The 13,843-nt window shown below is 53.0% G+C and overlaps 4 protein-coding genes across 4 annotated transcripts; 2 read left to right on the top strand and 2 right to left on the bottom strand.

The window, feature by feature from the left end:
• Window positions 1-2,442: 2,442 nt before the first annotated feature.
• On the top strand, window positions 2,443-6,364 carry CTRU02_213158 (sensor histidine kinase response; the record flags this gene model as incomplete). Its single annotated transcript, XM_036721719.1, has 3 exons — window positions 2,443-2,504; window positions 2,556-5,555; window positions 5,611-6,364. The coding sequence occupies 3 exons, from the start codon at window positions 2,443-2,445 to the stop codon at window positions 6,362-6,364; spliced, it is 3,816 nt and encodes a 1,271-aa protein (XP_036586888.1).
• A 1,530-nt stretch (window positions 6,365-7,894) lies between these two features.
• CTRU02_213157 (amino acid transporter) lies at window positions 7,895-9,884 on the top strand (the record flags this gene model as incomplete). The annotated part of the gene is made up of 5 exons (XM_036721718.2): window positions 7,895-7,916; window positions 8,062-8,463; window positions 8,521-9,032; window positions 9,086-9,247; window positions 9,294-9,884. 5 exons carry the CDS (start codon window positions 7,895-7,897, stop codon window positions 9,882-9,884), a joined length of 1,689 nt encoding a protein of 562 aa, XP_036586887.2.
• Window positions 9,885-10,030: 146 nt separating this feature from the next.
• Window positions 10,031-11,084, bottom strand: CTRU02_213156 (aldo/keto reductase; the record flags this gene model as incomplete). Its single annotated transcript, XM_070205983.1, has 2 exons — window positions 10,031-10,821; window positions 10,892-11,084. The coding sequence occupies 2 exons, from the start codon at window positions 11,082-11,084 to the stop codon at window positions 10,031-10,033; spliced, it is 984 nt and encodes a 327-aa protein (XP_070060376.1).
• A 454-nt stretch (window positions 11,085-11,538) lies between these two features.
• Window positions 11,539-12,886, bottom strand: CTRU02_213155 (glycosyl hydrolase family 10; the record flags this gene model as incomplete). The annotated part of the gene is made up of 2 exons (XM_036721717.2): window positions 11,539-12,473; window positions 12,547-12,886. The coding sequence occupies 2 exons, from the start codon at window positions 12,884-12,886 to the stop codon at window positions 11,539-11,541; spliced, it is 1,275 nt and encodes a 424-aa protein (XP_036586886.2).
• Between the last annotated feature and the right edge of the window lie 957 nt (window positions 12,887-13,843).

Genomic DNA, 13,843 nt, shown 5'->3' with positions numbered 1-13,843 from the left:
GTTTTGAAAGCTTGGGTATCGGTTCGAAACCACCAGCCGATAATCTGCCGGCGATCTAGCATCCGTGCTCAATGTTGATCACGCAAATGACTCTGATGTTGTTCCGTTCCGCAGCGTGCTGTGGCGCCATTTTCCAGGAAGTGAGTTTGATCACGCTGCAGGTTCATAGCGGTACTTTGACAGGCGCCACCTTGGCATCGCCATCGGATAGCAACGATGACTTTCGGTCCCGACCCATTTGCGGAGAATGGATTGTGGTTGAGGTTGAAAGTTTCCGATGATCTCCCGCCAGCCTCTCCCGCAGCATTGACGTGTCCAAGATGTCCTGGACGACATGGTCAAAGTCGTCTCTCACCCAAACTCCAGCATAGCCACAGCCGGGGAAACGGCCGGTGACAGACTTCAATTCGTCATTCGCCCCTATCGTCCGACAAGTGGCTGGCTAAGCCTCGTAGAAAAGAAGAAACATTAAGGTGAGGGTGACGAAGGTCAATCAAGGCTTAGCTAGGAAGACGGCATCGTCGATTGTTCGTCCACGTAAGGCTTGATAGCGGATATCGGTGTCGAGGCTTGCCAGAGAGTTTAGATGAAAACCAGACATCAGGTACATAATCATTCATACTGGGATGAAAAAATAAACAAACCCAGATAATGGTAGCTTTTCGCAAGGGTTAGGGCTCTAAAGTATTACGATCTCGGTGTTGTTTAGTCTCAGCGTGAATGACCAGCGAACTGGGAGAAATGTACTGGAGCCTAGAACACGAGGTTAGTCCAAAGATGGTCCGATTTTCCTCTCCCCGTGGGCCTAGACAGAGTTCAACCATCAAGGGTTACATCGTGCTGGGTTGAATTGATCTTTGATGCTACATCACCAGCATTGGATCTGCTCTAGTGCCGGTCGCTAAATTCTTGCGCGATTTGACCATGGGCCAGCCACATGGGAAAAATTGCCGTCTGGAATGATATGCCCTGTGTCGATAACGGCAAAGGACCAAATTGAGTGGCTGGGCAGCACTCAGAATTGAGTGAGTGGCTGGGTGACGCACTTCAGCGTGCCGCCCAACGTGACTTGAACTGACTGGCACAGCTAGGTAAGCAGCTAATTGCTTGGAGAGCAAGTTAAGGGATGCTATGTTGTGGCCCACCAGCTGGCGTACAAATCATAGCAAGGAGGAAAAAAAAATTGACATGCTAGTATAAGGGGCAAGGCCCAGTGATCGAGATGGTAGTGTTGACAATATCATGACGACACTCAGTGGGGCAAAAGATGATGGGAAAAAAAAAAACAGAAAAGAAAAGGGAAGAGCTACACTAGACTAGGACATTCCACCAAAGCCATCCCACACTGTGTAGCGACTGTAGGCAGGAACATTACCGTCCTTGGTGCTTGCAGAAACCACCAGAGTATAGAAACAGAGAGAGGAAGGCTCGTGAGCCACAGAGCAAAAGGCAACAACAGCCAGCTCCGTTCCGACTTCCAGTCTCACGATCCTAAGGACTCTAGAAGTTGCGAACTGTGACTTCACACACAGTGATCGCCTGATCAAGACGGTACGTACCTCAGCCTACCTGCCACCTGCCGGTTCAGCAGTCACCTTGAAATACCTTGAAATACATAGTAGCACATAGTATCCAGGTTCGTACCCCTTCAGTTTCTCTTAGCATCTAGCCCACCCCCTCCCTCCCCAAAGATAACAATGCCATCTTCATCTCATATTTATTTACTTACGAATAGTTACCATTAAGATGAGGGTCAAAAAGGTTGGCGATAAAGAAGAATGAAAAAAAAAACAAAAAAAACCACGTGGCCATACTTTACATACTCTAGTAGAGTCTCTTCCTCCCCTGCCTCATTCGATCCGCCGCAACGACCACTAATGAGACGGAGCGCAAAACAGCCTTTCTCGACCCCGCGGCCTCGCCTCCTTTAGAACCCCCTCCTCTTTCTCCCACCATAGCATCGCTATTATCGCCCGCCCATTGAGTTTTTATTTCCAAGTCTAGTCGGGAATTGACAGGGTGCCAGCTGGCACCATGAACAACTAACTGGTCTAGACCTGTGAATCTACAGGACTGGGCAACCGGGGCAGGGCTAGCGTGCCGTTCAGCAGGTGTACCAGGACTTAGAGTCCTCCTTGATTCCGACGCCCAGATTTCCCATGCTATTTTTCACTTTGCCATCCAATTCTCCGATTTTTGCCCTGTCATCCACTCTCCACGCCCAGTCTTGGCCCCCGTCAAAGTGTCCCTCTTCTGGCTTTTGCCACTGCAGTCAACTTCTCTTCTCATGACAACACCCTGTGCCAGTATGCGATTTTCTGTCTTCCCTTAGAGAACCGTCCATTATCTCCTGTCGCAGCTGCACTAGGTCTGCGGACTAATTGCATATCTCGACGTTTGAGTGCAAGCTCGGCCGAGAGAGAGAGCTTCTCTCAACGAACCATGGTTGGTGGTCAGCCCAAGGAAGTCCTCATCGAGGCCGCCCGGGAGCGCGAAACCTTTAGGTCCGCCTATCGATTCTCTACTACGATATTGCGATGCTAACGCAGTCGCAGATACGACACCTGTTTTATTCCTGCTTGCGTTCAGAACGACACCAACAACCTCATCCCCTCGTCGCAGCTGCGATCATGCTTCGACCCTGCCCTGACCGCCTTTGCCCAGCTTGGTACCTTGCGCTTGGGAGCTTCACGCGCCTTGATATCATTATTCGATAGCAAGTTTCAGTATGTCATCGCCGAAGCCACCCCAACCTTGCCGCTGGTTCCAAATGCAACCACCGGAGAAGGCTCTGGTGACGACGAAAGACTGTGGCTTTGCGGCACGGCGCTACCGCGAGATCATGGATTGTGCGAACAGGTGCTCCTCAAGCCCCGTACACATAAGAATATCTCGTCGAAAACCCCTCTGCCTGTATCCGTTATAACCGATTTGACGACAGACCCCAGGTCCTCAGAAAAGTCTCAGCACAAAGAGTGGCCTAGGCCTCGCTTTTACGCAGGTGTGCCCATTCAAACCAACAAGGGGGTCAACATTGGTGTGTTCTCCATCTGGGCCGACGAACCTCGCCAGGAGCTGGACCCTGTGTCGATGCAAGTAATGCGGGGTCTTAGCAAAACCATTATTCAGCATCTCGATGCCAAACGAAGCGGCGAAGGACATCGCCGCGCAGTTCGTATGGTCCGTGGCATGGGGAGTTTTGTCGAAGGAAAAGCAACAATTTCTGGGGCATCCTGGTCCCGAACTGGGTCCCAAGACGAAGACCCTTCCCTTGAGGGTGCCTTGAATGAAAACCAACAGCAAATACAAGACAACGAGGACGCCAGGGTAGCTACCCAAGAGAGCACTTCCGCAAGCACATCACACACTTCTTCGCCTATCCCCAGCCCGAAGCCACTGCCGTCCATGCCGCACCGAAGCCGGCGTCGATCTTTGGATGGTTCCGGGTCAGAACGTTCTGTGACGAGCGCCTCACCTGGCGCAGACCTTTACCAGTCCGAAGTTCGGCACATCTTTTCAAAAGCCTCTAACATAATCCGGGAGGCAATCGAGGTAGAAGGTGCCGTGTTTCTAGATGCAAGCATCGGGTCCTTCGCTGGTCTGGCTACGAAGGCCGTCCCGTCGGGCAGCACTAGTTCATCTGCCTCGAGTGGCGATGAAAAAGCAAGTAATGCGCCGGCTATAAACAGCGACAACTCAGCAGAACCCGATGTCCCCTGTCGTATTCTGGCACACTCCAATTCCATTTCGTCAAGTATTGACACGAGTCCGGCCCCTGGCGATTACTCTGACGTCTCGGAAAAGTTCTTGCACAAGCTTTTGAAGAGATATCCGGAGGGGCGAATCTTCTCTTTTGACGAAAATGGCTCACTACAAACTAGCGATTTCTCTGACGAAGATCCCAAAGCGTTGTCACCACTAGTCGAAGATCAAATATTTCAGCCCCCAGTATCCGAACGAGCCCGCAAACGAAACCGACGGCTGCTCTCGAGACGAAATGAAGGGAAAATGATCATGTCGCTATTTTCAGGGGCTAGAAGTGTCGCATTGGTTCCGATATGGGACGGCCAGAAACAGCGCTGGTTTGCGGGCGGGTTTGTCTATACCAAGACTCCCACTCGTGTACTAACCATCGAGGGAGAATTGAGCTATCTGAAGGCTTTTGGTTCCGTAATAATGGCCGAAGTTTCCCGATCCAACTCCAAAATGGTCGACAAAGCAAAGTCCGATCTGCTTAGCTCCCTTTCTCACGAGCTTCGCTCGCCGCTGCATGGGATCCTCCTAGGTAGCGAGTTGCTTCATGAGACGACACTTGATGCCTTCCAGGGAGACGTGCTACACTCCGTGGAAACTTGTGGCCACACCTTGCTCGATACCATGGATCACTTGCTGGATTACTCAAAGCTGGGCAACTTTCTGAGACCGACGTCGAAACAACCCAACAAAGCCCCCGATTTCGCCGATCGCGGGCTTCGCAGCAACGACAAGAAATTAACCATTGAGGCTGGAATGATAGCACTCGAACGCAACTGCGCAATAGATGTACTGTCTGAGGAGGTGATTGAAAGCGTTTGTGCTGGTTTTAGTTTCCAACGATTCGCTGTTGGTCAGCTTGCTGGCAGTCGCCCGTCTGAGCACGCAGATACCGATGCCCTTCGAAGGCTCGACGGCATGCAGGCCCTCGAAAACATGGCTTCTGAGAACAATAGGACTGGAGACGCGCAACTCTTGTTGGGGGAGGTCAGTGTTACTTTTGACATCAATCCCGCAATGAACTGGAGGTTCTACTCGCAGCCCGGCGCTTTGCGTCGCATATTGATGAACATATTGGGAAACAGCCTCAAGTATACCAGCAAAGGTTTCATCAATGTCAACGTTCTTCAGCTGGATGGACCCAATCCTAATTCACGAGAAATCCACATCGTTGTCACTGATTCTGGTAAGGGCATAAGCGAAGACTACATGTCCAATCACTTGTTTTCCCCGTTTTACCAGGAAGACACCCTCTCTGCCGGCACCGGGCTTGGGTTGAGCCTCGTCAAAGAGGTCGTTCGTCGACTTGGAGGGTCAATCCGAGTCGAGAGCAAGGCTGGTAGAGGTACGAGAGTGACCATTAAGCTCCCCCTACAAGAGGCTGGACCACCATCGCCCAAGACAAGCATCCCAAAGGCCGTCAATTTTGACGAGTTCAGGGCGCAAGTCAGTGAGTTAAAAGGGCTTCGAGCACGGTTACTTGGCTTTCCCAGCGAATACAACGTTCCATTAGACGAAGATCTTTCTTCACACGTATTAAGCGAGGGCGAGCTGATCGCCAATGTTTGCCGACAGTGGCTCCAGATGCAAGTCATTGACGAGTCCGCCCAAGGAAAGAAAGTGATGCCCGACTGTATCCTGTCGACGGAGCGGCATCTTGACAGGCTTCTCTTCGAGCGACGGCATGGAATCGTCGCGACACCTGTTGTAATTGTCTGCCGAAATGCCCTCATTGCGCGACAGTTGGCGACTTCTCCAAGATTCACCGGGAAGCGCGTGGTCTTTGAGTTTATTAGCCAGCCGTGAGTTTTGCAGTCCCTGCCAAAAGTGATGAACTAACAGAAGGGGAAATTTTAGAATTGGCCCGAGGAAACTTGCTCGAATCCTGCTACTCAGCTTTAGGCGCTGGACGAAGTTGCAAGCTTCTGTCATCCAGACCCCGACTGCCATGTCTTTAGTGAGCGCCGGACATTCAAATGCAGATTACGGGGACATGTCGTGGTTGCAACAACCGACTTCCACGTCCGCAGTGAGCACAGACGCGGTTGCCGACAGGACGGAGTATTTCGATGCGGCAGATATACCACCAGAAGGGCCTTTGCGCCAAATTCAGCATCAGGAAAAGGCGCGTCCGAGCATAATGTCACTGGCGGAAAGACCTTATCGGTCGTCGACACCTACGCCTGCCCACCCTGAATCTGACACATCCCCTGTAGATGTTGATGGAAGCTCAGACCTTTTTCTACTGGTCGACGACAACCAAATCAACTTGAAGATTCTATCATCCTACATGAAGAAGCTGGGTCACAAGTACACCACGGCCATGGACGGGAAACAAGCACTGGATGCATTTGTGGAGAGCGCGGGCAGATACAAGTGCATTTTCATGGACATATCGATGCCGGTGATGGACGGTTTTGAGGCAACACGTGAAGTTCGTGTTTTTGAGACCAAGAAGAACCTTCCGCGCTGCCAGATCTTTGCATTGACAGGCCTGGCGTCGGCCGGTGCCCAGGAAGAGGCTTTCGCGAGCGGCATTGACCTATTCCTCACGAAGCCGGTCAAGTTGAAGGAGTTGAGCAAGATATTGGAGACGAAGGATCTTGCATAATGTGATGCAAAAGATATGAGCGCGGACAAGGAAGGGCCCGCTTGCATAGATACCCACGTAGCCAGCTTGAGGGCGGACTTTGCAGAAGCTATGAGATATGGCAGCACGATGATTTTACGCACACGAAATAATAATTCGGATAATGCAAAATACTAGGAATGCTTGTCGCTCAACTTTAGGCTGTGGTGTTCCATTTTCGGCTTTCCCTTGCTAATTCCTTAGTCGGATACCACTTCTGTGCACATCAACCGAACTATCGTGTATTTCCTCTGCATTTTATAAGTCCAGGCTGAGTGACTGAAAAGATTTAGGCGACCGTATGCGGTTAACAGGGCCCAAGGCTTGAATCGTTCAAGGCTAGTAGATGCTTACCTTCATCTCACTGGCCAACGCACCAAGGGATTTGCGTGGTCATCACGCAACCCTGCAGTACGAATAGACAAAGGCGATGAGACGTTGTGGTAAAATAGCTTATTGGGTTGGAAAACTGGAAATTTGGGTTTGAGATTTAATGGACATGACGAGTATTTCACACCTTGTTTGGTTAATTCCATGTAAAGGATGAAGACCTGGTTGGCGATGAGACGTGGCGAAACCAAGTATTCAACTATATTTTATTCAACTATTCGAGGCTTTTCAATCCCCACGCAAATACTACTTTACTGCTCGTCTAATACTCCACAGCTTCAAGTACTTCTCATGCGTTCCATTCACAGCTTTTCATTCCTCGAGAAATTTCTATCTTTACTCCTGCATCCAAAGTTTTAGCCTTGCAATTACTATTTCCAATCTATACATCGGTTATCACCTTCTTGATCTCATCTCCATCGTCTCTTTGCCGACTCGTCATCTCTCGCCTGATTTTCTCCTCCCAGGCCACAATTTCGTAACAGTGTTGGGCATGTGCTTTTGGTGTATCATTTTCGCACTCCCGACTGCAGAGAAAGACTCCCAGGCACTTTGAACACCGGCGTTTGGTGAGCTGGTATCTGCAGGTGAGACAGAAGCCCGTGGAGGCGACAGTTTCGGTTGTTTGTTTTGGTGGTGAACTGTGACCCATCTAAGCGTATGGTGTTGAAGGCGTGGTATTGGTGATTGTATTTGGAACAGATTTGAGCTATTGGTGTCTTCAAGTTGAGAATCCTCAGTAATGAAGTGGAGGAGGGTGGTGGTGGTTTCCTCACTGACAGGTCAGACTGGCTGTGGACAGATTGACGCATTGCAGAGGTGTTTATAGCAGAACGGGCTACTTGCATGGTTAATTACTTTGAAGTAATAATCCCCTTTCTACTGTATGGTTTGCGGGTTCTTTGTTGGTGATCCTGGCTTTGAGTGGCGGCAGGTTGTGCAACTCAACGCATGCCGTTTCACCTCATTTCATCAAGATCCTGGTGAAAGAAATATCAGTCTCATGCAAGGAGTAACTGTTGATGAAAGTTTTCCGCATAAGCTTACACCAAGAAACATTACAAACAACAGCAATTACACGATATCATAAAACTGCTGAGCCGAATGAACCCGTCACTAACTATGGCCTCCAACATGAGACAAGGTGAGCATCTTACAGAGACCAAGCACTGAACAAAGTGGATCCCGGCCTCTGGAGTACGTCACTGGTCAGAGCTCGGACCCCACTGAGCCGCCCCGAGTGGCGCCATCCCTGTTCCGTGACTCAAAGCTTCCCTTCAACAACACAGGAATCTCTCGTTTAATTGGCAAAGCCAAACCCAAACAAACCAGGAACACGGAAAAAATGCCACCGAATACGCAATCCGAAGAAGCCCAGCGGCCTCTTTTGGCCGATGCTCGCGAAGAGTATGGCGCGACCGACGGCCCGGTCCGCGCCGCTGCCCCTCCCGACGTCGCCGCAGAGGAGCGCGGGGCGGCGGGGACTTTCACGCGCAACCTCGGTGCCATTGAGGCCTTTGCTATTGTCATCAGTATTGTCATTGGCAGCGGCATCTTCACATCTCCGGGTTCAATCGACACCAATGTGCCGTCGCCCGGTGCCGCGTTGGTTGTGTGGCTGGTTGGTGGTGTTCTGGCATGGACGGGTGCGACTGCGATGGCTGAGCTGGGCACGGCAATCCCAGGTGAAGGTGAGTCGATGCTTGCAGTGTTGATTTCTGCAGATGGACGAGGCTAACCAGCGGCAGGTGGTGTTCAGCCTTTTCTCCGATACATTTACGGCGACGTGTTCGGCTTTCTTGCCGCCTGGACTTGGATCGTGGCTGTGATGCCGGCGACCCTCGCTATCTTGTCCATTGTCTTTGTCGAGAGCATCTACTCGGCGGGCGGGGTGACTGACCAAGCCGGCGCCGTGTCGCACAAGCTGTTTTCTATTCTCATCCTCATCATCATGAACGGCGCCAACTCCATCAGCACCAAGGCCAGCACCCGTCTCAACAACCTGTTTGTCGTCACTAAGTTCGTCAGCATCGCTGCTGTAGTGCTCGCGGGCATTGTTGTTGTGATTCTTCAGGTGTCGGACCACGACCGCGACGTGGGCGGTCGTGACTGGTTCAACAGGCCCTGGTTCGAGAACCGCAAGACGATCCTGCCGGGCGGCGGGGAGATTGACTGGAGCAACGTCGGCGCGTGGGATATGCTCGGGTACTACTCGGCGGCGCTGTACGGCGCGCTGTGGGCGTACTCGGGATGGGACAAGGTGAGATTATTGGTGTCGGCTTATGGAGACGAGCTCATCTGACATTTTTGCAGGCGATTTACGTCACGGCAGAGCTGAAGGAACCGGCCCGACAGCTCCCTCTGGCGATCAACTCGGCTATCCCTACGATTATTCTTTGCTTTATTGCCGCCAATGCTGCTTACTACATCCTTCTCCCGTGGTCTGTTGTTTCCACGACCGACAGCGTAGCTGTGGTGAGTATTCCTACCGGTACGTTGATGGCTTCGCTAACTTTTTCAGACTGCTATTAACCGCCTCCTCGGCCCCGGCTTCGGTATTGTCGCAGCCATCCTCATCTGCCTCGTTGTCGCAGGTTCCCTTCTGGGCAACTCCTTCGTGGCGGGCCGAATGACCGTCGCCGCAGCCAACTCTAACTGGCTCCCCAAGTTCCTCGGCTTCGTCGGTCGCGTCGGCGTCAAGGCGGACGACGGCTCCCCCGCCGATTCCTCCGACGAGTCCTCCGGTCTGGCCAAGGAGAAGTCTGATGCACCCATCAACGCTCTCCTGCTGTCGACGATGCTGTCGGCGGTGTACATCCTCTTTGGCAACTTCCGAGCCCTTTTGACTTTCAATGGGTTGGGAGAGTTTACCTTCTTCTTCCTGACGGTCCTCGGCGCGGTCATTCTCCGCGTCCGGGAGCCGGAGCTGCGTAGACCTTACAAGCCGTTTGTCTTGATTCCCGTCGTGTTCGCTCTCGTGAGCGGTTTCGTCGTCGTGAGAGGTGCAATTTTTGCCCCTGCCCAAACTGTCATTTTGGTTGTGCTTTGGTTGGTTGGTGTCGGTTTCTACTGGGCTAGACAGAGATACATTGCCCGAAGTGAGACACTTTAGATTCTCGCGCGCTCAGATGCTGGATTTGGTTTCAGTCTTCCAAAAAAAGAAAAAGAATTCACACAGTTGGCAGATTAGATAGTTGACAGGTAATGATTTTAAATCACGTCCTGCTAGAATAGACATACGTCCGAATTACAAGTACATTACAACTCCTCGCTCTTCTCCTCCTCGTGCTTGACGGGGTCGTCAAGGTCAGCAAACAGCTTTACGCCCCAGTTCTTGCTGGGGTTGCTCAGGCGGTGCTTCTTGTCGTGCTTGGCAATCTCCTTGAGCTCCTCGTCGGTGAACTTGATCTCGAGGGCCTTGCGGTTCGACACGATGTGTGAGTCCTTGGTGCTCTTGGGGATGACGCTGGTGCCGCGCTGGACGCCCCAGGCCAGGACGGCCTGGAAGACGCTGACGCCCTTCCTCTCGGCGATGCCCTTCCAGAACTCGTCGTCGGTGATGGCGGGGACGTCGTCGCGGTAGGTGGGGTTCGTGTTGGCGAGGGGCGAGTAGGCGATGACCTCGATGCCCTTCTCCCTGTGCCAGTCGACGAAGTCCTGCTGCTGGAGGTAAGGGTGGGTCTCGAACTCGTGGGCGTAGGGCTTGATCTCGGCGATTTCGAGAATCTTCTCGACGTCCGCCCTGGCGAAGTTGGAGAGGCCGATGTGGCGCGTCAGGTTCGCCTTGACGAAGCCCTCGAGCGTCTTCCACGTGTCGACGATGGTGGTCTCCTTGTCGAGCTTGGTGCCCTCGCCCGGGAGGAAGGCGACGGGCCAGTGGATCAGGTACAGGTCGAGGTACTCGACGCCGAGGTCCTTGAGGGACTTGTGGATGGCGGCCTCGGCCTGCTCGGCGCGGTGGTCAGAGTTCCACAGCTTCGACGTCACCCAGACGTTCTCGCGCGCGACGCCAGAGGCGGCGATGCCCTTGCCGGTTTGATCCTCGTTTCCTGTTTTTGAGGGGTCAGTTTCGCGGGGCCTCTCGATTGAGTTGAGTCACGGGAAAGAGGAAACACAAACTGTAGATGAGGGCGGCGTCAATGTGGTCGTATCCCGCTTCGCCCAGCGCAAACTCCACGGCGTGGGCGACCTTGGACTTGTCGCTCAACCAGGTTCCCAGACCGAGGGGAGGAATCCGGTCGAGACCAGGGAGGGAAGCTTGGGCCAGACCCGCAGCGAGGGCGGTGGCTGTTAGCGCCTTGAGGAACACCATTTTGAGGTTGAGGTTGAGGTATGGGAATTGGCGGCTGGGTGATGGTGTTTTGGTGATGTTGGAGAATGGGAAGCTTCAACTGGAAAACCGACCCTTTTACAATCTTCTTTTTTTTTCCCTTTTCTTTTTTATCTGATTAGGATTTCCCCCTCCTTGTTCACAATCGCATCATCCACCCCCCCAGCCCCGCTGTTTTATTGCGTGTTTGTGGAGGTTACAGGGACATGACATCAACCATCCCCTCACTTACACCACACGCGCCGTCTCAATGATACGTGCAATGTCACAGCTCGAGCACGTCAATCGCGCTTGGTTGGGTCGGAAGGGGGGAATTGATCCAATTGCACACAATTGAAATCGAAAGGTAATTGATTATGCAGAACCGTACTCTGTCCCCAAGTGTCCGAGTGTCAATGTGCATTGCTACCACCACTGTAAAAAAACAACTCCACGGTTACCGTTTACCGAGGCCTTTCAGCGCCCTCACCGCTGAGACCACCATCCCCAGGGATCTGGACCGCACTGCGCCAGAAGAGGCAGGTGCCGACTCCACAGCGGCCATAGCTCCTTTAGCCGCCCCACCATCCGAGGATCCTCCTCCGCCTTCGGTCCCGACACCGGCGCCAGCTCCCGAAGCCGATTCGGAGGAACCACCACCACCACCACCACCACCACCTGTAGTGGTCTTCACCGTCGCATTCGCCCCGGCGGCACCCAGAGCCGCCATCACACTCGCGTACGCCGGTTTGGGCTGCATGTCCTTGTCAAACAAGCACGCGTCGCCCTGCCCTTGGAATGTTGAGGGGATCCAGCTGTACTTGTCCGTAAACTCCCACACGACTACTCCGACGCACTGCTTCGTGTCGACGCACGTCTTGACGACGCTCGCGTAGTCTTTTGCTTGCTGTTGCACCGCGGCGTCGTCGGCAGGTAACTTGTTGTGACGGATATCCAGCTCCGTGAGCGCCACCTCGAGACCCATGTCTATGAACCGCGACATCACCTTGGACAGCGTGTCCTGCGACGGCGTCTTGCCGACCTCGAAGTGGCCCTGGAACCCGACGCCGTCGATTTTCACCCCTGCCGCTTTGAGGTCCGACACGATCTTGACGGCGCCGTCCGTCTTTTTGGAGTTGAATTCGAGGCTGAAGTCGTTGTAGTACAGCTTCGCGCCGGGGTCGGCGGCCGCGGCGGCTTTAAAGGAGATGGGGATGAAGTCTTCGCCCAGCGTGCGCGAGAAGACGCTGTCGCGGAGCGTGCCGTTGTCGGCGAGCGCCTCGTTTACGACGTCCCACGAGTAGCATTGTCCTTTGTAGTGGCCTACGACGTTGGACACGTGCGCTTCGATGACGGGGGTGAGTGTTTCGCGGGTCCACGTGCCTTGGGAAACTACTTATATGTCAGTGACAAGCTTTTATGTGGTACGTTTTTTTCTGTGAGTCTCAGTGAAAAGGAGTAGTACCAAAAGCAGGAAGTTGAGAATGCCACGTCAGGGCGTGACACCTCATCATCTGTTTATTCGCCTGCGCGACAGCGACCACAGCGTCAGGGTTCTTGAACTGGAACTGGCCCTGCGTCTTCTCCGTCGCGTCCCATTTCTGGCTGTTTTCGGGTACCACCAGCCCGAACTCGCCGGTGCGGTTGAGCACGGCCATGTACGCGGCATCGCCGAACAGGTTCGTGTCCGTCGCGGTGCCGAAGAAGAGCTTGCCGTTCTTGACTGCCAACTCGTGCAGGCCCTGCCCGGACACGAGAAGCCCGCATAGGGACGCGAGGAGAGAGGCTGTCGTGATCTTGGCCATTGTGGGGACCGCCCTGGGTTGGCGGACCGCTTGAGATGCGATGAAGACGAAAGGGGGACACGGCTAATTCGATGCGTCGTCCCAAGGGCACGCGGACTAGGACCATATATCGTCTGGTTGAATCCTGCTATGCATGGTTTAGTCAGGGGCGAGGGGGGAATTCAATAGTCAAGATTTGATCGGATGTTTCGATGTAACGTGCCGAACTGGGGTATTTTATGAGAGTGAGGTCGCGGGGTGGTCTGCCCGTGATTCAGATTGCGTTTCAGGACCGCCCGAACTCGTCCAGATTGGATAGACTGTTGCTCGACTTTTCTGATGCTTGAATGCGGACAGGGGTATCGCATGGAGGGGAGATGACATTGATCTGCCGGTTCGGGGTATCGGTGGGTCGTGATGTGATGGTGCGGCAGAGCCTCATAGGTTGTACGATGGAGATTTGATGTGTGACTTGGCGGGTATGAGCCAGACTAATCAGCTTACATGGTGGGTGTCATTTTCGAATTCAGCGTCATGCTATATCTGCCCTGTTTTGTTGATGTTGCTTCCGAGTCGATAGCTGAAGTAATCTCTTTTCTCTGCTAGGGAGTTGCTCCGCCCCGCTCCGCCACGAGCTCCGGGTGGGGCCGGATTGGCTGGATAAACCGGAGCAGCTTCGGAAAGAGACTCAAAATTGAGGAGCAACACACGCATTATGGCCAGGGGACTCATGATCGATAAAACCAAGCCCCCAAGACGACAGCAACTTTAAGAATTACCTCAAGACAATGCAGTCTATTGACGACAACTTTCTACTCTTCCATGATACGCATTAACCAGTCATTATATGTACTCCACCTGCCTCATCCCACATGAATCCAGTTCCCTTCATTCCAGCCAGAGTCAAGAAATATTAAGACAAGAATCGACAGTCCCCAAGGCCATCCTCGGCAACCTATGAAGAAACCTCCAAAAGTG

The sequence above is a fragment of the Colletotrichum truncatum genome (assembly GCF_014235925.2).
Source record: "Colletotrichum truncatum strain CMES1059 chromosome Unknown Contig_0009, whole genome shotgun sequence".
NCBI lineage: Eukaryota > Fungi > Ascomycota > Sordariomycetes > Glomerellales > Glomerellaceae > Colletotrichum > Colletotrichum truncatum.
The sequence above is the reverse complement of the archived record's forward strand: the minus strand, read 5'-3'. Positions and strand labels throughout refer to the sequence as shown.